The 26,571-nt window shown below is 39.5% G+C and overlaps 1 protein-coding gene across 1 annotated transcript in view; it reads right to left on the bottom strand.

The window, feature by feature from the left end:
- The window catches only part of LOC140481689 (progesterone receptor-like), a 317,791-nt gene that overhangs the window by 55,608 nt on the left and 235,612 nt on the right, over window positions 1-26,571 (bottom strand). The window contains exon 5 of the mRNA XM_072578261.1: window positions 4,504-4,648. Coding sequence (XP_072434362.1) covers window positions 4,504-4,648 — 145 coding nt within the window. The remainder of the gene's footprint in view (window positions 1-4,503; window positions 4,649-26,571) is intronic.

Here is a 26,571-nt window from a genome sequence, read left to right as displayed (position 1 = left end):
TCTTGCCCTGCAGTTATATACATATCCCTTTCCATCACTAAAGTAAACAACCAAATTGTAGTCACTATCACCAATGTGCTCACCTACCTCCAAATCTTGGCCAGGTTCATTATCAGGTACCAAATCCAATGTGGCCTCACCCCCTTGTTGGCCTGTCTACATATTGTGTCAGGAAACCATCCTGCATACATTGGACAAAAACTGACCAATCTAAAGTACTCAAATTATAGTATTTCCAGTCAATATTTGGAAAGTTACAGCCCCCACAACAAATGCCCTGTCACTCTCGTTCCTTTCGAGAATCATCTTTGCTATCTTTTCCTCTACGTTTCTGGAACTATTCAGAGGCCTATAGAAAACTCCCAACAGGGTAACCTCTCCATTCCTGTTTCTAATCTCAGCCCATAATATCTCAATAGACAAGTCCTCAAATGTCCTTTCTGCTACCATAATACTATACTTGACTAACAATGCCACATCTCCCCCTCTTTTAGCATCTTCTCTGCTCTTACTGAAACATCTAAATCCCAGAATCTGTAACAACCATTCCTGTCCCTGCTTTATCCATGTCTCTGAAATAGCCACAACATCAAAGTCCCAGGTAACAACCCATGCTGCAAGCTCACCCACCTTATTTCGGATTCTCCTGGTGTTGAAGTAGACACACTTCAAACCACCTTCCTGCTTGCCTTGTGAACTCTTGCAACCTTGAAGCCTTATTTCTGACCTCACTACTCTCAACCTCCTGGACACTGGAACTATAATTTTTGTTCCCATTCCCCTGCTGAATTTGTTTAAACCATCCTGAAGAGAATTAGCAAATTTTACCCCAGATTATTGATACCACTCTGGTTCAGGTGACGATCATCCTGTTTAGAGGTCCCCCTACCCCAGAATGAGCCCCAATTACCCAGGTATCTGAAACCCTTCCTCCTGCACCATTCCTTTAGCCACATGTTCAACTCCTCTCTCTCACTATTTCTCACCTCACTAGCATGTGGCTCGGGCAACAAACCAGAGTGGGCGGCACGGCGGCACAGTGGTTAGCACTGCTGCCTCACAGCGCCGGAGACCCGGGTTCAATTCCTGCCTCAGGCAACTAACTGTGTGGAGTTTGCACATTCTCCCCGTGTCTGCGTGGGTTTCCTCCGGGTGCTCCGGTTTCCTCCCACAGTCCAAAGATGTGCAGGTCAGGTGAATTGGCCATGCTAAATTGCCTGTAGTGTTAGGTATGGGGTTGATGTAGATGTATGGGTGGGTACGCTTCGGCGGGGCGGTGTGGACTTGTTGGGCCGAAGGGCCTGTTTCCACACTGTAAGTAATCTAATCTAATAACAACTCTGTTTGTTTTAGCACTACGCTTCCACCTAGCTCCCTGAATTTCTGCCTGAAATTCCCATCCCTTTTCCCACCTATGTCGGGTCCAGTGATCCTTTAGGACTGAACTAGACTCAAAATATTCACTCTCTTTCTTCCCAAAGATGCTGCCAAACTCGCTGGATTTCTCCAGCAATTTCTGTTTTGTTTCAGATTTCCAGTTTTTTTTTAATTTTCCAGTTGTCCAAGTAGTTGTTTCACCACTTAGGGAGGGGAAAATGCTACTGTAGGATTCTATAAGAAATAGCTATAGAAGTATTTAATATGCTCCAGATGATTTTTCAAAAAGTTCAAAATCGTGGAAGTCCCAACAGTTCGTAATTAGAAAATATAAACTCTGCTACTCAGAAAAGTGGGGACTGAAGGAATGAAGAGCAGGCTAGTTAGCCTGACATCTAACATTGACAACATGCTGGAATATAATAACCAAGAAGTCTTAACAATTTACAAAGAAAAGCGTGGTATAACTTAAACATGGTTTTACAAAAGGGAAAATCCAGGTTAGATTGATTAGAGGTTTTGAGAACCTAACCAGCGAGGTAGAAAAGGGGGACCCAGTAAGATGTACAACACTTGGATTTCCAAAAGTATGTGATAAGGTACATTCAATATACAAGGATTCATATGTTGGGAGTGATTTTAACTCAGACAGAGGATTGGTTAACAGACAGAAAGTCAGTGCCAGGTGCAGGTCATGACTAGTCGACTGCCACATGGATCAGTGAGGGCCCTTAGCTGTTTACAATCCATGCTAATAGCTTCAACAAAGAAGTTGTAAGCCAATGCTCACCCGAGGGAAAAACATGCTCAAACCAAACTATTGCCTAATTACCCGAGCCATTGGCAAACAAGGGGAAACAGTTTCAGGGGTTAAAGATTAAGCACTTTGATGAGGAGAAATATCTTCACTCAAAGAATTGTGAATTATTGGAATTGTTTAGCTCAGTTGACTGAACAGCTGGTTTGTAATGTAGAGTGATTCTAATAGTGTGTGTTCAATTCCTGTACTTGCTGTGCTTATCCTGAAGAACTGTTATTTTCAACCACTGCCCGCTGTCCTGAGGGCATGGTGGCCCTTAAGTCAAACCACCACCAGTCCTGTCTCCCTAATGACAAGGCAGCCCTGTAGCCTGATAAGACTTTGGTGACTTTATCGTGTTGTGGATGCTCCATCACTAAATACATTTCAGACTGGAATAGATAGATTCTTGGTCTCTCAGAGAAGCAAAGGATACGAAAGTCGAGAGGGAAGAGGAATTGAAGTCAAAGATCAGCTATGATCTTATCAAATGGCTGATTTGATCTTCTCCCATGTCTTATATTCTTATGAAGGGTCAGATTGAATGAAGCAAGAGCTGGAGACCTTTTCATGAATGAGGATGGAGATCAGAATGCAGATGATAATATTTGCATAGCTTGGTGCATCGCCCTATCACTGATGGAAGACAAATGCCTCAGCAGAGTTATAGTTGGAGCATTTTTTTCCATCTACAACAAGGAAGCAAACTAGGCTACCAGTTTATAATGCTAATCCTATCCTCCCCTATTACAGCTCACTCCTGCCTCATGGTGCAATAAGCTCATGAGCTGCTTATACACTTAACAAAGAGGCAACAGAGGTTACTCAGCATGGCAGGCACTTCCAACTGTTTCCCACTGATAGAACATCATGGCTCTGTTTCTTAAAGTGCATTGACTGGGCTCACTCAGTAATCGGGACCCACTGATGCCTCAGCAAAATACCTGGATGGTCAATGTACAGATTTGTGTATATGAATGATTAATTCCGATCTCTGTATATAAAGAAATGGAATGTATACGTATGTATGGCATGACCAATTGTATAGATATCAAATTAATTTTATGAATAAAGTATATTTTTGAAAAAAAATTGACTGGAGTTTAGCTAATCTGAAAGTTTTCATGGTTAATTACAGTTAATGGTGCTTTTTTTTGTGTGACTAAGATGCATTGAAAGAGCTTTAAGATTACGCTTTGGTGAGCAGTAAATACAAACAGGTTGAAATATAACATTTTTTTAGCACTTACATTCGTGTTATCTACCTGCTATATCATATACTAGTCAGGTACTTCTAGTTTATACAGATCCTTAAGTTGTACTATCTTTGTCGACAAGGCACTGTGTTTTTGCTCTTATTCACTCACAGGAAAAGGACATCTCTGGCTAGACCAGCATTTATTGCCCATCCCTAATTGCCCAGAGGGCAGTTAAAAGTCACCCACATTGCTGTAAGTCTGGAGTCACATGTAGGCCAGACCAGGTAAGGATGGCAGTTTCCTTCCCTGAAAGACATTAGTGAACCTGGAAATCAACAATGGTTTCAAAGAGTCATCATTAGACTCTTTAATTTCAGATATTAATTGAGTTCAAATTCCACATCTGCCCTGATGGGATTCAAACTGAGATCCCGAGAGCATTATCTGGGTTTCTGGGTTAACGATGCAGTGATAATTCCGTTAGGCCATCACGGCCCCCTGCTTATATAGCATTAACACTGGCTGCCAGTTTCTGCTCGTTATGATGCACTGCTGTTTGTACAGTGAATGCCTGAAATTTAAAGCAGGTTAACTTTCCTCACATACAAACTAGATTCTATCATGCCTATTTTTTCCACCGTTAAACCAGGATAAGGAGATTGAGTGCTTTACTAATTGCCCATACATCTTGCTTCACCCTCTAAATTAGGTCTGCTTTCTGCTGTTCTGTCACATTTTCTTTTCCCCCATATAGCCTCAGGAAAAGGTAACATTTTTCAAAATGCTTTTCAACATGTCTGAAGTAGTTTAGCCCTGCTATCCTGACACATTCTCTTGTGTTACAGCATTCATTTGTTTTTTTCAGCATCCTCTGTCGGATAACTTACAATTCAATAGAGTTGCAAGTGCTTCGTTCAATGTGAGCAGACAGTGTAGTCACCTGATTTAAACGACTTGACTTCAAGAACTGAAGCAATGTTGGACCTCTATATATTACAAAATACACACACACTACTGCAGCAACATGTTACTGTGTAACCTTTACAAAAGTAAACATCTACCATCATGATTAACAATACACTAAGTTAGTGTGATTTTTTAATTAAATGTAAGAGTGGATCTACTCACTCATTGAAAATCAGATCTGGAGCAAAGTACAGCATTTTTCCTTTGACGTGTTTATATGACCGCCATCCCATTGCAAATACCATCAGACCCATCCAAGAATATTGAATAAGAGTCATTTGATCATCTATGTGCAAATTCCGGAATCCTGTAAATACATATGCAGAGGTTAAAAAGAAGAGTCTTCATTATTGGCATAATGGGAAAACAGGCAAAATATGCATTGTGATGTGCACAGAACCTAAGAGCTGACCAAAAGTATCCCAGTGGGAAGGGCTTTCCAAGTTAATGAATGATTTTCTATTTCCCCTTCACTGAGGTGAGAAGTTTGACATTAACAGATTACTCACCTGTGGTTCAAACCTACACAGATTATCCAGATAAAAACCCAATGCAATGAACCATGCTGCTTTGATATGCTAAGGCTGTCACATGATTTTGACCATGGTATATCAACTTTACTGGTGCCACATACATTCCACCTTATTCTCATTAGAATCATCTAACAATTATTATTTTAACATGTTTAAAATAAAATGATTAACTGGACATCATCATCATAACATAAAGTAATTAATATCACTGTAATCAATAATCATTATACACATCAATACAGAACGTTTGAAAGCAGCAGAAAAAAGGAGAGATATTTTTCTTCCTTTTTAGCTGATTTCAGTATTTCAGGAGTAAGTGGGACTGCTATCTTTGGGAGCTTCCACCTGTCCATCTGTTAAAATGGATTCCAAATATGAAGAATACATCATAAACCACATTCTCTACCATGCAGCATAGCAATCCAACTGGTATAAATGTATGTGATTTCTGTTTGATCCAATTAGATGGCTTGGGGAGAAGTGGGTAAAGAAATTAGATTATCCACGTGAACTCCTGCTGTGCCTAGGTTTCCAGGTAAAATTACAAGCTGTAGATATCTAGAGGGAAATATATTTGATCAGCAATGTTAGCTCAGTTTGTGGCAATTTCACAAAATAATAGATTCTTGCAAAAATGTTTATGTGAAGCTGTAAATCAATTTTGAGCCATATTCTAGTGTGTACTTCCTGGCTTTCATTGTGCTGAATACATAACAACAGTCTGTTCTAGTGAACTGGAAATAAAATACCTAAAGTTAGAAATTCCTATTTTGGCATAAGTTAAAAATCACACAACGCCAGGTTATAGTCCAACAGGTTTATTTGGAAGCACTAGCTTTCGGAGCACTGCTTCTTCATCTGGTGTTTATGGAGAATAAGATCATGCTCACAGAATTTGTAGCCAAAGGAGTCCAGTGTCATGGAGATATTATACAGTGAACAATCTTAGATTAAAACTTTCATCTTTTATAATGGGATATGCTGGTTTGGCATAAGAATAGATAAGCATTTTTGTGCTGATAGTTTCAACCTCAGAAGTCAACAGTTTTGATAAATATTTGTGGTGGCATGTACTTCTTTACAGTGCATCCAGAGGAAAAGGTGAAAAGATGCACTTGCTTTAAATGATATTGAACCATTTATTATTGAACTATCAAGCACCTTAAATGGCATGACATGTTCATTAATTCAATCCAGCTGAACAGTACGGAAAATGCCTTGGGATAACTCATTAAGGAATTTAGTGTGACAAGGTCCTTTTTTTATTACAGACTGAAGAACAAGTCATGGAATGTGGATTTATCAGACAGATTTTACCAGATTTACCAGAGATCGACCACAATGATAACAAATGTGTTGCAGTTTGACAAATTTGCAAGGATTTTATGATATTCTCTGTCATGACATATCATTATGTATAAAAACACATGAAACATAAAGTTAAATATAATTGTATTCTGATCATAGTTAATCTTCTTTAATGCAACCAAATACTAAAATGATGGACAAATACATGGAATGAAAATGAAACAGAATTTTCTCAGTGCACATGTATGAGCATTGAAAGGATGCTACAAATAACATACAAGCAAATCTGAGCAACTGCAAATGCTGTAAGATCTGGGGAGAACAATATTTGTGTTGGAACTAGTTGAGTTAGCAAGCTTACCAAGATAGTTCTAGATCATGCACAATGACAGTTACACTTAAGTTAATTAGAATTATTTTAATTTTCATAGTGGGAATGGCTATTGTGATGTACTCCCAGTGCAAAACTTGTACCCATTATGCAAAACCACTTCTCGAAATGATCAGTGTGCAAACTGTGGAATGGGCTATTGGACAAGTGGAAGCTCCAGCTGGTATGTAACTTTTATAGTAAAATGACATCTCAGTTGTAAGTCTGTTTACTATCTTCTGGACAATTGTGACACAGAATCACTGCAGACCTCAGCATAAATTTCATTTGATCATAAGAAAGTTAACCTAAACTGAAAACAGATTTCAATTTATTCTTTTAACAGAAAGTTGAGAAACCATGTAAAAAGAAATTCCTCCCTTGTCCTGGGAGTTCTGCCACAAACAGACAGAATGATTCCACATGTGTAGTGACTGCTCCATAGGGTTAGCATCAGCAAGTGAATTCAGAAATATATCTTGGAAGATGACATTGAGTTTCTGAAACAACTATGTAATTCATTACAAGTGGCAAGCGGGGAATAGGATGATTAATCAGAAAAATGCAGAGTGAAACCAATCAGAAATTTTGAGTGATCACACATCAGCATTATTACTGCAAAAGCTAGCTTTTAAGTGAATACGTTCCATCTAGAAGATACCCAATAACTAGAAACATTTCTCTTGCCTCTGTGGAGAACATACTGGAAGATGATTGGAGTATTCTGGTGGTGTCCAGGAGCTGAATTTTATGAGCACTGCCAGACTGGAAAGTGAAGGGATCCACAAATTAGGGCAATGTTCCATCAGCACTGAACTCACATTGGCCATCCTGCCCTGACCATCATGACTTCCTGGGAATTGAGGGAGGCATTGAGTTGGCTGCCAATGTTTGTCTCAACAGAGACCCTACAGTGGACAATTAGTCTTCCAGCTGTTTGGATTCAGTGGGCTGAAGGAATGGCCTGTGCCCAACATGGAACTTAGCAAATGTAATCCAACAGACTGCAGGTCAGTGAAAGGGACCATTTCGCTCCAGGTCTCTATGGTAACTGGAGGTCTCAGTCCCACATTTTTGCCTCTCCACACCTTGCTTTCCCCTTTCCAATCCAATATGTGTGATCATTTAATATGGTCTGAAGAAATGCTGGAAGCCTAATGGAACAAGAAAACAGTCAAGGGACGTATTAATTAGGAGTTAACAAGGGTTGAATTGGATGCATAAGTATGGAGAGCTTGTAATCAGTAATGGTATGAGTTGTCTGGAGTGTGGCCAAATGAAATAAAGCTCTGACGTAAAAATGTGAACTTGAATTCTGTTTAACATATATAATCTGACCTTCTCACTGTAGCCTCTTAACCCAGCCTTTTTGTGATTGCAAATTCATGTGCACTTGGGAGTATTCATGATTTTCTGGCTCCTGGACCTTCTTCTATCACTGATAGTGGCCACTGGCCCTGGTGTGGCACAAAGCTATTAGCTTCCAATTGGCTGGCATCTTGATGAGGGTTCCCCATGGAGATAGAGGGAAGTCCTTGCATATTAATGAAAGGGCTTTTATCCGAAAAACTGAATGGACTGAGCTGGCCAGGCAGCAGTAGATGTGTCCCTGAAATCTACACAGGGGTACAAAGAGTTCACCCCCTGTGTATAATCCAGCCCAATAACCTGGATATCTTTCTATTATCTTTAATATAAATAGTGTAATGCAGGAGGTGTTTGCACTGCATTTTGTTAGTGACTGAATAATATGACCCACGGTAAATGTGGCAAAGTTCATAATGGCATACTGTATACCTAGAGATGAGGTGTTTCATGAACACTCTCATTGTGTAGCTGAGGTCTGTGGGCTCACATTCCATTATTTGATCATGATTACTTTGCAATGGAAGACAAGAGTGCAGATAACTTTAGGGGATTTATTGATTAATTCCATTGTAATTCAATAGCCTATGATTGACTTATTTCCTCCAGCATAATTTCTTCCTAGTCTTCAAACACTACTGGTAATGCAAGTGGTGAAAGAAATATTGCACAAGATAGATCACATCAAGATTCTTTTACCTTCCTTGAGGTACCTTGTGAAAACCTCAAAGTATCTGAAGCATTACTTGACCAGGCCAATTATTTGCTCTTTCATGGTTTATCCATGTGCCTGCAGTTGTGCTTGACTGGGGTTTGGAGGCATTACATTCTGAAAGTAGTTTGTTATGCCTTACACATTTTGCACACAATGAATTGCTTTGAAATGTAGCAATTTATTTTTGGGTAACCATAGCAGATATTTTTGCACCCAAAAATTGAACAATGACATTAAGCAGTCAACATGCCTCTGGTGGTGTTAATTGTAAAAGGAACATTGGCTTGACCAAGTCTCTGTTCTTGGAATAGTTCCATGCGATTTTACCATTCAACTAAACAGGCAGATCGGATCAACTGTTCATCCCAGCAACTAATATTGTACCTCCAACAACTTGGTAGTTACCATCTGATCACTGCAGTGTTAACATTCAATTTAGAGTTAAGTGTGGTATAGGTTAACACACAGGTATTTCATACTTTTGCAGCAGCACTGACAGCCAAATCTGTACAAATGGAGATGTCAAAAAAGTGACCTGCAAAAAATAAACGCTTACTGATTGTTCTACATCATTTACATATAGTAGATAAAAAACTATGATTACTTTCAAATTTTGAACTTTTGACAACCTAATGCTGATTATTACATAATTTGCAGACACCTAGTAAGTGCAAGATAGAATAAGGAAAAGAAAGCAACATTTTTGTAAGGGAGATTTCTTTATTAAACTTGAATTACTGACAATAAAACCACATTCTGTCTGGGATTGAAAATACGAACACTTGCTTCAGAGTGCAGAGCTGAGCAGCAGCAACAGCAAGAATAAACAGAGCAGGAGACAGGGTGCTAGCTACAGAGTGCAGAGTGAGCAGCCGCAACTTGAGCAGTGGTGGCAGCAGCAATAAGTAGAGTCAGTTCAGGACTCCAGTTGCAGAGTGCAGAGCAGATTAGCAGCAGCAGCAATAAATAGAGTGGGAAATAGGACAGAGTGTGGAGCTCAGTGGCAGCAGCATTAGGAGGAGACAACATATATCCAGAGAAAAACACTCAAGAAATAATGTCACAAGACTTCTGATTGAGGGGCAGTGTTTTCATTGTCTTTATTTCTGTATGCAAGGCCTATAGATTAAATTAAGCAAATTAGATATTTGCTGAGTAGGTTTTTAAGTTTGGTACATTTTTAATTTAGGTACATTGAAGTAGACTTCAGTGAAAGAAAGCATTAAGTTGTGTTTAAATTAACTTCCTGTAAAACATAGAGACCTCAGTACAAGGGAAGCAGCTGATTTTCACATGTCCAGTGATTGTTTAAGTCTTCAGTTTACTTCTGTTAAATCAACTAATTATCAAATAAAAATAAAGCAATGGCAGGGCATCTCAGTTTACTTTAACACTATTCCATGAGGGAACCTTTCAATTCCTCAATAAGTAATGAGTATTGTCAGATCGAGGAGCTCAGTTCCAGCATGAACAACAGCTGGTGTCTCTGTAGTGCATACACAAGGACAAAAAATTCATGAATCCAGGGGAGGTGATGGCAAGGTGGCAATATCAATGGATTAGTAAACCAGAGGTCCAGGTTAACATTATGGGGGGGGGGGGGGGGGGGTGGCAGCTGATATTTGAAATCAATAAAAAGCCAGCCCAAGGGTGACCACATTTATCAATCATCTAAAAAAAATCCAATTTACTAATATCTTTTAGGGAAGGAAATCTGACATCCTTACCTGGTCTGGCCTACACGTGACTCTTGAGTGTGATCAGTTGGCAGCTTAAGTTTGTGCAGATAATGAGGGTGATCACCATGCAATCAAGGAGGACCAGGAAGGTAGTGTAGGAGCTTCTAGTTCAGAATACTGCCGAGAATGATGGCTCCCCTGAGTTCTGCGGACAAAACTAAGTTCATGGCACCACTGCTGATTTAAATGCACAGAGGACGGCAGGGAGGAAACATGATCCATCCAGGTACCAATAGCACAGGCAAAAATAGGGATGAAGTCCTGAACGAAGAGTTTAGGTACTTGGGAAACACGTGACTACACATGGTGCAAAATACAAGTGAGTATAGAAATTAGACAGATCAGATAGCTGCATGGCTGGTGAGATATACAGGTGAGAGTTTTGGAGTCTTGCGACAACAGGACTGGTTCTGGGGGAAGTGGAATCTATAAAGCTGCCAGTGATAGGTAAACCAATGTCTTTGTTGGATAACTTGCTGCTACTATTGGTGAAAACTTAAATTGTCCTGGCAGCGGGGTGGCAATGAAGATTTTTTCAGACAGGAAAATCAAGGGACACAAGGAATTTGGAGGGGAACCTGTAGACTCCATATAATTAGATTCAGAAATAGCAAGTTATCAAGTGGGATCATAGGAAGGGAAAATTCAATAAAAATTCTACATTAGTTTTACAGTGCATGCATGTGAATACACAAAACATGGTCAATACAGTTGGTGAGCTGTAGGTACAGATAGCCATGTGGCAATATGCTTCATGGTGACAAGATGACGGGCAAAACTGGGTAATAAATGTTCATAAATATATGATATTCAGCAAAAATTGAGAAGAAAAGAATAGATAAGTGGCAATATCGACAATGTGGAGGAATCTGTTCAGTTACAGAGAAAACATAGTAGAGATATCATTACACAACTGGATGAACTTTATTGCTCACCATCTAGTGGGAAAGATACTGAGGAAGAAATTTATAGGAAGATAACAAAGAGGTGTTAAAATTATCAAGTACTTATAATGGGGACTTTCATTTTCCTAATATAAATTTGCATAGCAATCATGTTAATGGCAGAAACAGTGGAGAGATTGTGAAGTTTGTGCAGGAGAATTTCCTATAACACTATGTTCCTGACTCATCAAGTAATGTGGCAGCATTGGAGAACAAGGTGGGACAAGGGGATCAAATGTTAATGAGAACTTATAATAAACTTGTATAAAACGTTAGTTCATTTTTAACTAGAGTAGTATGTTCAATTCTGACACCACACCTGAGCAATTTTGACACTACATCTGAGCAAAAAATGGAAAGCTTTAGGAAGGGTGTAGAAAATATTTACAACAGTGGTTCCGGGCATGAGGAAGTCAGATTGCAGAAATTGGGATGTTGTCTTTTGAGTGAAGAAGATTAAAAGGAAACTTTAGTTGAGTTCAAAATCATGAATAATTTGGAGAGAGTAGCTTGGTAGATTATTTCTACTGATGGTCAGATAGTGAGTCAGATTACACTGATTTAAGGTGATTGGCAGAAGAACCAAAGATGACATATGGAAACTTTTTTTGTGTGCAGTGAAGAGATAGGACCTGAAACACATTACCTGAGGCACTGGTGGAAGTAGATTCTCTTGTGGCTTTCAAAATGGTACAGGATAATTTCATGAAGAGAAAATATTTGCAGAGTTACAGGAAAAGGCGGGAATTCAAACTAACTCTTGCAGAGAACAAACACAAAGATAATAGATATATTGGCCTCCTTCTGGCTTATAAATATGTTATGATTCAATAATAGGGATAAAAATGTTTTTCTGATACTATCAATTCAGGGTAAAGAGATCTCCATTGCATAAAATCTGGAATCTATCAGCTGAGGGTGTATTCTAAGTGAGGTAGAGAAAAATAACAGAGAGACAGTGAGGTCTGCAGATGCTGGAGATCAGAGTTGAGAGTGTATAGCTGGCAAAGCACAGGTCATGCAGCATCCGAGGAGCAGGAAAATCGACCATCCTGATGAAGGGGTCTGGGCCGAAACATCAATTTTCCTGCTCCTCGGATACAGCCTGACTTGCTGTGCTTTTCCAGCAACACACTCACAAGAGAGAAAAATAACAATCAGGACTTAGGATCTAATAAATCAGAATAAAGTGGCCTGAATCTGGAGAGGTTGGTGATGTGCAAGTCTCAAACCATTGTGAACTAAATAGAAGGAGTTGGGAAACAGAGCAGTAGAGAAAATGTTTAATCCTTTTATTGATTCTTAGTTTGTCCTCTTGACTTGCTGAGTTACTTCTTGGTCTTTGCAACTTTTTACACATTTTCTGTTTGTTCAAAATATTCTTTAACTAAACAGGACCCAACCTATGTAAGTTAACTCGAACACTATTTAAAGAGGTCATGCAATCTTCATCACATAATCCAATCTCTCGTGTTCAGAAATCTTGCAGTCAGGCAGACATTGCATGAATCTATGCAGCTATGAATCCCTCCAATCACAATTAGCAACACTACTCCACCAGTACATCAGATACTTTTAAGCTGTTAACTGTCCTCTTTCCACCTCAAGCTTTCCAAACATTGGCAGCTATAACACAAAGAGGGAAGGGGATCCTAGACATGGATCTGAAAGACATTAAGGCCCCTAACCTGGGTAATATCTGCCTCACAATCCAGGCTGTCAGCAGCTGCCTACCCCGTTTGTGCTGCTAATGTAGCTGATCCCAGCATCAGGCCATTCCACTTTCAGGGAAAAGACCAAGGAATTCCAATGCACAGGGGAAGATAACAAAGCAGAAAAAAAAACTCAAGTCATATCCCATTGACTGAACCCCAGAATTAGGTGCAATTCCAGGTGATAATGAGAGAAGATAGGAATATTATAGAAATGTAGCCAATTCTGCAGTACAAAAAATGAGAGTTTTGAAACAAGGATAGCTATAAATAAGTCAAAAATCACACAACACCAGGTTATAGTCCAACAGGTTTAATTGGAAGCACTGGCTTTTGGAGCGCTGCTCCTTCATCAGGTGGTTGTGGAGTACACAATTGTAAAACACAGAATATATAGCAAAAGTTTACAGTGTGATGTAACTGAAATTATACATTGAAAAATATCTTGATTGTTTAAGTCTCTCATCTGTTAGTTTCACTTCTTTCATATGTATGTTACAACACTTTTTTTTTAAAAGTTACATTCCCAGGTTAACTTTAACAATTAGTGTCAGCCCAGATAATGTGTTGAAGGTGTTAGCCCCCTGTGTGCTGTTGTCTGTGCCATAATGTTTAGACTGATTCTAATCTAAAAAATGAGTTAGCAGAGTCTTACATGGATCCATGCAGTTTTTGAGCAAACCCCCATCCCAGACAGACAGACACACACACACACACACACAAACCCACATGCACACATACACATATACGTTTGTGGGGTGAATTTGTACTTGCAGAGTTACATTGTACTTTGCTCAAAAACTGCATGAATCCATGAATTCAGTTACATCACACTGTAAACTTTTGCTATAAATTCTGTGTCTTACAATTGTGTACTCCACAACCACCTGATGAAGGAAGGACACTCCGAAGGCTAGTGCTTCCAATTAAACCTGTTGGACTATAACCTAGTGTTGTGTGATTTTTAACTTTGTACACCCCAGTCCAACACCGGCATCTCCAAATCATTTAAATAAGTCAAGTTAATATAAGGATTCCTGATTTACAGATTTCATTGCACACTGTTCCAATGGAGCCCAACAAATTGAAGCCCTGATATTCCAAGGAAATTGAAAAACGTGGAGAATGATGCCAATGGTTTTCCCACATTTATTATGTACACCAGTACTGCATAAAACTGTAGATCTTCCCATTGATCTAGGTCAGGGCACTGTGTACTGCTGGTTGAAGAGCCAAATATGTATAGCAATTTGAGGTTCTGTATCAAAGGAATGCAACAAAATATGTATGGAATACATTTAATTCTCTTTTAGCCAGATCCTGTTACATTAAAGATGATTTATGCTTTGAACTTCTACTCAGGCCAATGTCCTAGAGGAGCTTCAAGAGAACCACTAAAAACATGTCACAGCATTAAATGGAGAATGACATAAAAATGGCAGTAATCTACAGATTGTATGTAATATAATTCTAGATTATTTCTAGGTCTTAGGAAATAAATAAGAAATTTGATATTTCAGTAAGAAGATAAATAAATGTTCTTTAGACACTTTCATTTTTTTCTTGGAATAACGCGGGCTCGGTGACTCAGTGGTTGGGACTGCTGCCTCACAGTGCCAGGGACCCGGGTTTGATCCCAAACTCGGGTGACTGTCTGGAGTTTGCACATTCTCCCCGTGTCTGCATGTGTTTCCTCCAGGTGCTCTGGTTTCCTCCCACAGTCCAAAGATATAGAGGTTAGGTGAATTGTCCATGCTAAATTGCCCATAGTGTTCAGGGGTAAATTGGTTAAGTGCATTAGTCAAGGGGTAAATGCAGACTTTAGGGTAGAGGAATGGGCCTGGGTGGGTTATTTTTCAAAGAGTCAGTGTAGACTTGATGGGCCAAATAGCCTGTCTCCACAGTGTAGGGATTTTCTGATAACAACCCCCTTAGACGAATAGGATTACATTTTAACTTTCACTGCACGTGAAAGAGTCTGATCAAGTGGATCAAAGTAATAAACATGGCGAGTGGGGAGAGGCAGGGTCTATAAAGATGAAAGATACTCTTCATCGTGCTAATGTGATATGTGTTGAAGATAAAGATTTACCCGTGTATGGAGCTGGAGATGCCAAATAGGACCAGGATCAAATGAGTCACCACTAAAAATCTTGTAACTTATGAAAAATCTTTGCTGAGTTCATGTCAGCAGAATGTGCATTTTCTAAATGAAATGTCAGAAATAAACATGGTTTAAAGAAGATAAAATGATCTTGTAAAAAATATCTAGACTCAGTTGACACAAGACAAAAGGGGGAAATTGCACTCTTTAAAAACTAGGGCAGCATCTTAACAAACAGTGATTCCTGCAGCTGAGAGATACTGTAGTTTCGAGCAGAAACAGCCTTGCAATTTGATTTTTCCGGAATAAATCCCTTTGATTGTCTTCACTATCCTGATCTTATGGATAACCTGTTGATGGCTCATGTATTTGAACTTACGAGATTACCTTGGTTTGTTTCAATTTGTTCTGTTTTTAGTGAATTCCATTGTGTTCCTGCTATTGATGTCCGCAATTTTTAGTGTGACTAGGATGCATCTCAAATCAAGATAACAGTAGGAAAGGCCAAACTTGCAGTTTGCCAGTTCTTGTACCCAAAGATAGCTTAGCTGCAAATCACATGATTCCATCTATTCAGCACAATATAGTCTTCCCAAGCGAATTGCTTTATCTTTTACTTGTTTATGTCTTAAAGCAAAAGGCATCCTGAAAATGAAATTAAATGAATAACATGTTTTTCAATGTGCCATTTGTAAATTAATGTATATCAATTAAATGACTGTTTATAATAGGAGAAAATTCATTGGCCTTTTGTAACAGGTTTTTACACATATTCTCTTTCTTTGATTATTGGTGTTATCAGCTGACACTCTTACCTCCATTTTAATATTGCAATGCTGACATTTACTTTGTTGTCTCTGATGTTAATTTTTCCCCGAACATTTCATTCCAATATGAATGTAGACATAGTCGTGTCTCTCTAATATACTTTAGAGCAGTGTACAATGAAAAGGAGGAAACTATCATTAAACCACAGAACGCAGAGTCCTACAGAGTACAGTTTATGACAATAAATGTAGTCATTTCCTTAGACCATTCAGAGCAGTTCTGGCCCAGCAATATTTTGAAAATATTTCACTTCATTTTGTTTGCATACGAAAAGGTTCCAGGATTTTATAAACTGAACATCATTGACCGTTCATTATAATGGAAGTAAAATCCAGAAAGTCCCATTGAATCCTTCAGTCATATTCCTGCTGAGTGCTCTCCATGGGTGATACTCAGTGACAGGAACACAATTGTGGAAAATCTGTCATGTTGGTTTAGCATCTGTTCAGTTTTCTTACATTTTCAGAAGCCACTTGTAAAATGTTTATTTGTTAAATGTACTGAACAAATACAAGTTGTCTTATTTTCTATATCTCTGCCCTTCTTCGGAAGAGCCTGACGGCATTCAGGATAATCCTGGAAGGATACTAAAGGACAAGGAAACAATTTTGCCATTTGGTGCAGTACTTAAAAATAAGATACAGAAAAGAAACTGAAACCATTTCCACTCTTTTAAAATGGACTGATGACTGAATAGATTGGTTTGGAGTGGAGTGGTCACAATCATAAGGTCTTGTATTCTAAAGCAAGTTTGTGTTCTTTACTTTCCTTTTTCCTCCTTATTTCTTTTTGTCTGTTCCTTAGAACTTGGAGTTGACACTGTGCTAAGATATCCTTCCATCGGAAAGTTCTGGGCCAAATTTCTGTGCCTCTAATGTAAACCAGGACATGTAACCTTCTTACTGATAAGATGTAAACGAGCTCCAGCAGATACCCCGTTCAGCAACTTTCCCAGAAGCTGTTGGATAGTCATTAGGAATCAGAAACTTAATAGGTTTTCTTATTCATTATCAAGAGGTATGTAGCTCAAGTTGGTAAGTTTCACAACTACACGGATCCATTGCAGTCTATGGTACCTTGAATTGTGGAATTATCACTTGGAAAGAATGGGCTGGCAGCATCAGAAACATGTCACTATTTGGCCATGGGTACCAATCAAATAACAAGTCAGAGGTCTTTGGTAAAAATTGGTTCAATATTGGGCAGCGGATTACTAGTTGAAAGAAAAAAAATCAAGTTTGGAAAGGTTGCATATTCAGGGCAGGTGGGGGCTGTGGGTTCTGTAGCATTAGAGTATCAGAGACACATATCGGTCTTAAGGAAAACCAGAAGAGCAGTCCCCTTCCTCCTGGTGTTCATCATTTTATAATTATGAATGTTCTGCTGCACAAAATTAGATAAAGTCTGAATGGCACATGTTCCATAAATTTCTTTCATAAAATGGTAAATAGTATCCTGCTTCAAACAAAATATTGTGCTTTACATATACAAAGTTATGTCATTGCAATCAGCTGATCATCAAAGGCTAGCCAGAGGTAGGCACCTTCCACGATGTCATGTGTCAGATTGTGACATGAAGATTCTCCCTGCAATTTGAGATGTTTTTATCACTTTTGGCCAGTTTAATTTGTACCTTTGCACTGTTGCAACCAGATAACCACTCTTGGTTTAGACCAAGCCAAACATTTAGGTCCAGGTTTCTTTTAATTACTATTGTTTAGTTGCACACCCAAAATAATCATCGAGGTAACTAGTCAACTGGACCAGAGGCCACAGACAATACTAAATTTAATTATTAAGTAGGAAAAGAGCTTGTTGGAGTTCCACAGCTGAGACTCATAGAGTCATAGAGATGTACAGCACGGAAACAGACCCTTCGGTCCAACCCGTCCATGTCGACCAGATATCCCAACCCAATCTAGTCTCACCTGCCAGCACCTGGCCTATATCCCTCCAAACCCTTCCTGTTCATATACCCATCCAGATACCTTTTAAATGTTGCAACTGTACTAACCTCCACCACTTCCTTTAGCAGCTCATTCCATACACATAATACCCACTGAATGAAAACGTTGCTCCTTAGGTCTCTTTTATATCTTTCCCCTCTCACCCTCAACCTATGCCCTCTAGTTCTGGACTCCCCAAACCTAGGGAAAAGACTTTGTCTATTTATCCTATCCATTCCCCTCATAATTTTGTAAACCTCTATAAGGTCACCCCTCAGCCTCCGACGCTCCAGGGAAAACAGCCCCAGCCTGATCAGCCTCTCTCTATAGCTCAAATCCTCCAACCCTGGCAACATCCTTGTAAATCTTTTCTGAATCCTTTCAAGTTTCACGTCTTTCCGATAGGAAGGAGAGCAGAATTGCATGCAATATTCCAACAGTGGCCTAACCAATATCTGTACAGTCACAACATGACCACCCAACTCCTGTACTCAATACTCTGACCAATAAAGGAAAGCATAACAAACGCCTTCTTCACTATCCTATCTACCTGTGACTATACTTTCAAGGGGCTATGAACCTGCACTCTAAGGTTTCTTGGTTCAGGAACACTCCCTAGGACCTTACCATTAAATGTATAAATCATGCTAAGATTTGCTTTCCCAAAATGCAGCACTTCACATTTATCTAAATAAACTCCACCTGCGACTTCTCAGCCCATTGGCCCATCTGATCAAGATCCCGTTGTAATCTGAGGTAGTCTTCTTCGCTGTCCACCACACCTCCAATTTTGGTGTCATCTGAAAACTTACTAACTGTACCTCTTATGCTCGCATCCAAATCATGGATTTTCACTCTTGAGGCACAGATGTCAGAGATTTTCCAGTTTCCTGCACTTGTCTTGGAAAGAGGTGCCTCATTCGGGGGTGGGAAGTTGAGACAGCACACCCAGCAGATGCAACTAGAGGCAGCTGCAGGGGCAAGGGATCCCTAAAGTGGCTGAGCTAGAAGACCTGTCCTTGTGAGCTAAGACTTTCTCCTAGTTGTTTTTTTAAATATTACATCCTCTAGCTTTCACTCCTCATATGCCATTACCATCCGATCCATTCCCTATGTTCCATCCATGGCAAATACTATTAATCCATATCTCCATACATTCCCAATGGGCCATTATACCCTCTAGCCAAACATGTGCCACATTCTTACCCCTAGCCACTTATACCTTATGTGCCAACTCATGACAATCTATGCCTATCACACTTTATTCTTACATCCTCTGAGTCAACCTATCGAATGTACATGATGCGTAGAGTTTGGGAACTGTGCTGTAATGAAATAAAATAAATGCCCATGTCTGTATTACAGACTTTGCTATATCTACACACGTAGATATTATTTATAAAAGCCCAAGTACTTAATCCTTACAAAAGTAGTCAGTTACATTCATATCCCACAAAGACAGCCAATCACCTAATAACATCTTGGAGCTGTCAATCAAACGGTAACATAGCACAGCCTGTTGTGGGTGCTTCTGCAAGTACTTTAGATTATGTCAACAAACAGACTGAAGCTTCATGCACAAACACTTTCCGCTCACAGACACATGCAGGCTTTCATTTCAAATTTTAAAGGGTGGTATTTTAAATAGCATGACAGCTCCACAGGCTTTATCCATCTCTTATGAACATTTACACCTACTCTATGAAGCCACAGCTCAAGCATTGTGGGCTAAGACCCTCACTCCAGGAAAGTTGTGATCTGAAAGAAAAACTCAGCAGGTCTGGCAGCATCTGTGGAGAGAAAGCAGAGTTAATGTTTCAGGTCCAGTGATGTTTCTTCAGAACAGGTTGTGAACTATTTTATCTTTATGATGAGAAGGATGACCAATTTTCATCCCGAAAGGATATTAGTGAACTAGTTGGGAATTTACAACAAACAAGAGGGGTTAAATAGTCACCGTTGAGCTAGTTTTTAATTCCAGATTTTATTGAATTCAAATTCACCATCTGCCATGGTGGGATTCAGACTCCAGACCCCAGAACATTAGTGTGGTGTTCCGGATTACTAATCCAGTGATCACTACATCACAATTACCTTTCCACTTTTACAGTGTGGAACCCTTACCAAATGTGAACCATGAGAAAAATCTATTTTGAAGAGTCAATTCTGTATTTCATGTTCCCCAGCAGGGAGACACAACAATGACTAAAATATTGCATTAAATCATTTAATTTCCTGCAATGTGTTTCTTGCAAGTACAACTCCATCCTACAGGCAAACTAACATGGAGCCATCTTTAATAGATAAGCAATTTCAACTCTGGGCCTCCTAATCTCATGAATGCAAAGAGATTTTGTAGGAACAAATGATGGTATAATCAAGTTAGCGTTATGCCTGAGAACCTTTCAACTAACAATATCTACTGTTTTACAGGAAAAAATTTGAAAGCAATAACAATTTCAAACAACTTTGTGTATAGGTTTGGTTTAATTCTTAAGTAACATTCTTCCTTGTTATTTTTGCTCTACTAATGCTCTTGCTATTCATGCGCATGCTGGCCGAACTTTCTCAGAAAGAAAGGGCCAGGAACATTCCAAAATATCTTCACTACACCTTGCACTATAATCTTCTAAGACATTTATTAGTTACATCCCAAACATGGATGTGCGGTCATTTCTTTTTTAAATCTCTTTGGGCTGTGGTTGTCATCTGAAAGATAGTTTTCTCATCTCTAAACTTTAGGCTCTCTTGGATAATAACAACCATTTTTCCTCAATTTCATTTTCAATGATCCTCGGAACATTCCTCCCTGTTTTCTGTGCTCTATGCTGTTGAAGTGCTGGAATTATAATTCATTACAACATCTCCAACACTGATACATCATTTACAGGACATCAAATTCCTCAACATTTTTAACCTTTCCCATCTCTCTCAGTCATAAGATATTTAAAACAATGGATCAGCATTAAATTGTTGCTTTTTTCAGAAGTTACCTTGTCTTTTGCTTTTGTGGTATTGTGTAGGCATGTGCCTTCACTTTGAGTTTGCTACAAAAATAATGTTTATTATAATACAACTGCTTTGAATTGATTTAATTGTTGTGAATGATGTTGTGAAACACAAATCTTTGCAAGTGTTTGAAAACTGCATCTTGTCAGCCTGGCAATATTTTCTGGCATGGAATAGAAAGAAAACATAGTTTGCTTGTCAGAAACAAATCCTGAAAGTCATTTTTTAGAAGCTACGATGGATTTCAGAATTTGAAAGATAATGCAAAGGGTTTAATAAAACAAATGAGAAAATTGTTAAAATATAAAACTCATTTAACAAAAATTGTGAAAATTATAAAAATGAAATAAAAGGAGGAAAATCAGTTTTAGGCTGTAGCATGAATCGTACAATAAGGAATTGGCACTCTATTTTATACGCCACCCAAGTTTCTATTCCAATGAACTCAATGAGAAAGTAGTGGGTGGCACAGTGGTTAGCACTGCTGCCTCACAGTACAAGAGACCCGGGTTCAATTCCCGCCTCAGGCGATTCTCTATGTGTAGTTTGCACGTTCCCCCTGTGTCTGGGAGCTCTGGTTTCCTCCCACAATCCAAAAATGTGCAGGTTAGGTGAATTGGCCATGCTAAATTGCCTGTAGTATTAGGTGAAGGGGTAAATGTAGGGGAGTGGGTCTGGGTGGGTTGCGTGTTGGTGTGGACTTGTTGGGCTGAAGGGCCTGTTTCCACACTGTAAGTAATCTAATCTAAATTGGTAGTAGCAAAAAAAAAGGAGACAGAGGTCTCCTGAACAGCTTTCTCTTCTATATTTGTTCATGGGATTTGGGCAACGCTGGCTACTTATTAACTATCACTTCTTGCCTTGAGAAGATGTTGGTGAGCTGCCTTCTTGAATGGTTGTAGCCCATTGGCCCATGGTTCTATTCTGACAGGTGATCCATGATTGTGACTGAGCAACAATGAGGGAACAATTATTTAGTTTCACATCAGATGGTGTATGGAGGGAAATTTATGGTACTTCTGCATTTGGTGCTCTTGACCCTGTAGCTGACAGAATTTGTAAATTTGGGAGGGAGGTTCTGTTGAAGGAGGCTATGTAAATTGCTGGCGTTTTTTTGTGGATGGTACACCCTGCTGTCACTGTACATTAGTGGTTGCTCCCTTGCTAATCAAGAATGAATACCTTTTAAGGCAGAAGCAGATGCAATGACCAGATGTGAGGCAGAGAGTTCCAAAGGCCCATGCATGTCTGAGAGAAAATAAATCCTCCTCATTCTTCTGAAATGAGAGACCTTTAAGTTTAAAGTGTGCCCCCGGGAATCATCTTTTCAGCATCCACCCTGCTAAGTCACCTCAGTATATTATATGTTTCAATGAGATAACCTCTCATTTTGCTTGTGCCCCATAGATAAGGAGGCAAGTCTCACTGCAGAATTCCTAGCTCTGATCTGCTCCTGTAAAAGCAACTGTGTATGATCTTTTCAGCATTGTCGCAAATTGAATGCTTGTATCATGCAATAAATCTGTTCACCTGACGTCTGTGGGTGCAAAGGAAAGATAAAATGCACAATTTGCGGGATAAAACACATGTAGAAACATGCAATACTGAAAATTGTTGTTTGAGAAAGCATATTAAGTGCTAGAAAGCTGGTGTTGCAAGTGGATGTACAGATACTGCCCTAGACAAATTCATAGCCTTTGTCCTGAGGGGATAAAGTAGGGAAATGGAAATAAGAGGAATGAAATGAAAGGCCTGATTCCATCCTGTCCTCCAGTGTCAATTAAACAACAGAAATAAAAAGAGAGGCAGTGGAGTGTTCCTCAGAAATTGAGGTCCAGTTTGGACTTGGAATGAATGGCACCCAGGTGAGTAGAGAATTGGAATAACAGCTCACATAGCCAGGGATTTCTATCCTCATCTGGCTCCTGAAACAAATTATAATCAGACAGGAAAGGAAAGTAGGTGCAGGTCCAAGAAAATTAATTTATTGTGATTAGATAAAAGAAATTTTAATTTTAAACAAATATTGCCAGAAACAAAATGCTTAGCCAGCACAGTGGAAGCCTGAGATTGTAGCAGTTCAGACCTTTGCAGTATAGGTTTACTTTTTCTATTGGCTGTTATTATCATATTGTATTTGCCTTGGGAATGGAGGCAAACAAATGAATAGCAGGACTACAGGGTTGGAGGATTTGAGTTATAGGGAGAGGTTGACTAGGCTAGAGCTGTTTTCCCTGGAGCGTCGTAGGCTGAGGGATGATCTTACAGAGGTTTATAAAATCATGAGGGGCAGAGTCATAGAGTCATGGAAATGTACAGCATGGAAACAGACCCTTCGGTCCAACCCGTCCATGCCAACTAGATATCCCAACCCAATCTAGTCCTACCTGCCAGCACCCAGCCCATATCCCTCCAAACCCTTTTCTATTCATATACCCATTCAAATGCCTCTTAAATGTTGCAATTCTACCATCCTCCACCATTTCCTCTGGCAGCTCTTTCCATACTTGTACCACCCTCTGTGTGAAAAGGTTGCCCCTTAGGTCTCTTTTATATCTTTCCCCTCTCACCCTAAACCTATGCCCTCTAGGTCTGGACTCCCCAACCCCAGGGAAAAGACTTTGTCTATTTACCCTATCCATGCCCCGCATGATTTTGTAAACTTCTATAAGGTCACCCCTCATCCTCCGACGCTGCAGGGAAAACAGCCCCAGTGTGTCCAGCCTCTCCCTGTAGCTCAAACCCTCCAACCTTGGCAACATCCTTGTAAATCTTTTCTGAACCCTTTCAAGTTTCACAACATCCTTCCGATAGGAAGGAGACTAGAATTGCATGCAATATTTCAACAGTGGCCTAACCAATATCCTGTACAGCCGTAACATGACCTCCCAACTCCTGTACTCAATACTCTGACCAATAAAGGAAAGCATACCAAATGCCTTCTTCACTATCCTATCTACCTGCGACTCCACTTTCAAGGAGCTATGAACCTGCACTCCAAGTTTTCTTGGTTCAGGAACACTCTCTAGGACCTTACCATTAAGTGTATAAGTCCTGCTAAGATTTGCTTTCCCAAAATGTAGCACCTCGCATTTATCTGAAGTTAACTGCATCTGCCACGTCTTAGCCCATTGGCCCATCTGGTCAAGATCCTGTTGTAATCTGAGGTAACCCTCTTCGCTGTCCACTATACCTCCATTTTTGGTGTCATCTGCAAACTTACTAACTGTACCTCTTACACACGCATCCATGTAAATGACAAAAAGTAGAGGACCCAGCACCGCTCCTTATGGCACTCCACTGGTCACAGGCCTCCAGTCTGAAAAACAACCCTCCACTACCACCCTCTATCTTCTACCTTTGAGCCAGTTCCGTATCCAAATGGTTAGTTCTCCCTGTATTCCATGAGATCTAACCTTGCTAATTAGTCTCCCATGGGGAACCTTGTTGAACGCCTTACTGAAGTCCATATAGATCACATCTACCACTCTGCCCTCATCAATCCTCTTAAATAGACAAAGTATTTTCTCTTGGGTGGGGGAGTTCAGAACTAGAGAGCATAAGTTTAGGGTGAGAGGGGAAAGATATAAAAAAGATCTAAGGGACAACTTTTTCACGCAGAGGGTGGTACGTGTATGAAATGAGCTGCCAGAGGAAGTGGTGGAGGCTGGTACAATCGTAACATTTAAAAGGCATCTGGATGGGTATATGAATAGTAAGGGCTTGGAGGGATATGGGCCAGGTGCTGGCAGGTGGGACTAGATTGTATTGGGATATCTGGTCGGTATGGACGATTTGGACCGAAGGGTCTGTTTCCGTGCTGTATATCTCTATAACTCTGTGACTTTAAAAGGTTTTTCACAGAATGGAGTAAAACTTAATGTGATCAAAGCCAAAGGCAGCATCAAAATAACTTAAGATGACTAATGAGATTCTGTTTTCTTTGAAACCTAACAATCAGCGACTATTGGGAGCATTAGCAATATTAAAATATGAGATAAAAATTCCAGAAAATAACAAAGCATTTACTTTTGATATTGTAACTTTAGCAATGTGCGTAGCATTTTTCAAGTTTCTTTTATAAAAGTGAATAGATTTATTTTCAATCAGGTTATCCATAAACAGCCTAAAAATCATTCCACAGATGTAGTATATTGGCATGGATGGGCAATGGGCAGGAAACAGCAAGTGAGGTTCAGAGGCTCTTTTTCGGGTTCATGACCCGTGACCAGTGGGGTTCCCCAGAAATCAGTGCAGGGACTACAACAGTTCACAATATATATTAATGACCTGGAGAAAGAAAGTGAACGTAATGTGGTTAAATTCGCAGACAACACTAAACTAGTTGGAACGTCAGGTTGTGAGAGAGGTACAAGCAGTTTACAGAATGATATTGATAGATGAAGTAAATAAGTGAAAAATTGGAAATGGGAAAATGTGAAATTGTTCACTTTGGAAGGGAGAACAAGTGAACAGAATATAATTTAACCAAAGAAAATTGCAGAAAGCTGCAGCACAAAGGTTCTTGGGGATTCTTGAGCACAAAAACACAGAAAGCTAGCATATAGGGGCCGCAGATAATCAGGAAGGCTAATGGAATCAAAACTGAAAGAACTGTAGATGCTGTCAAGCAGAAACAAAAACAGAACTTGTAGGAAAAGTGCAACCGGTCCAGCCTCAATATAAAATGTTCAGGACAGATTTGAAAAAAATTAAAGTAAGTGAACCAATGAGAGGGTATAAGAAGAGTCAACATAAAAGGAATCAAAAAGGCTTCAAGGTTCTTTAATAGTATAAGACTGTTAAAAGGGGGTTAAAAGGTGTGGAGTCATTTATGAACCTAAATGGAGACTTGTGTATGGAGGCACAGGGCATGGGGTGAATTAAATGATCGTGTTGGGTTTGCCTATACTGAAGTGAGAAAGAATGTAGCTTAGACTGTCAACATGTTTAATGAGTGTACTTACATTTGATAACTCATCAGGACTGAATACAACACCCAGGTTACTGAGGAAAATAAAAATGGACATTGCAGACAGACTGGTCAAATTTTCCAAATTCCCTTCAATACAGGACCAGTGCTGGAGGACAGAAGAATTGTAAATGTTCCCATCTTATACAAAAAAAATTACTATACTCAACCTAGCAACATAGTTGAGATTCAGTGATGGGACAAATTTAGAATCACTGTTTCAGGATTATTAATAGATGTTTGGGCAAATACAGGTTAATTACAGATAGATTCCTTGAAAGTAGAGTTGAGGTAGGATAGTGAAGGCGGCGTTTGGTATGCTTCCCTTTACTGGTCAGAGTATTGAGAACAGGAGTTGGGAGGTCATGTTGCAGTTGTACAGGACATTGGTTCGACCACGATTGGAATATTGTGTGCAATTCTAAGTTTCCTCCTGAAGGAAGGATGCTGTGAAACTTGAAAGGATTCAGAAAAGATTTACAAATATATTGCCAGGATTGGAGGGTTTGAGCTGTGGGGAGAGGCTGAGTAGACTGGGGCTGTTTTACCTGGAGTGTCAGAGGTTAAGGGGTGACCAAAGTCTTTTTCCTGGGATGGAAAGGAAGATGGACGAAGATTTGCCATCTGAGGTAGTTTGGGTTGAGGTTAGGAATAGGAGAGGTGAGGTCACCCTGTTAGGAGTCTT

Source organism: Chiloscyllium punctatum, chromosome 9, assembly GCF_047496795.1.
Source record: "Chiloscyllium punctatum isolate Juve2018m chromosome 9, sChiPun1.3, whole genome shotgun sequence".
Taxonomy (NCBI): domain Eukaryota; kingdom Metazoa; phylum Chordata; class Chondrichthyes; order Orectolobiformes; family Hemiscylliidae; genus Chiloscyllium; species Chiloscyllium punctatum.
Note: the sequence above shows the minus strand (reverse complement) of the source record. Positions and strands in the feature narration are given on the sequence as shown.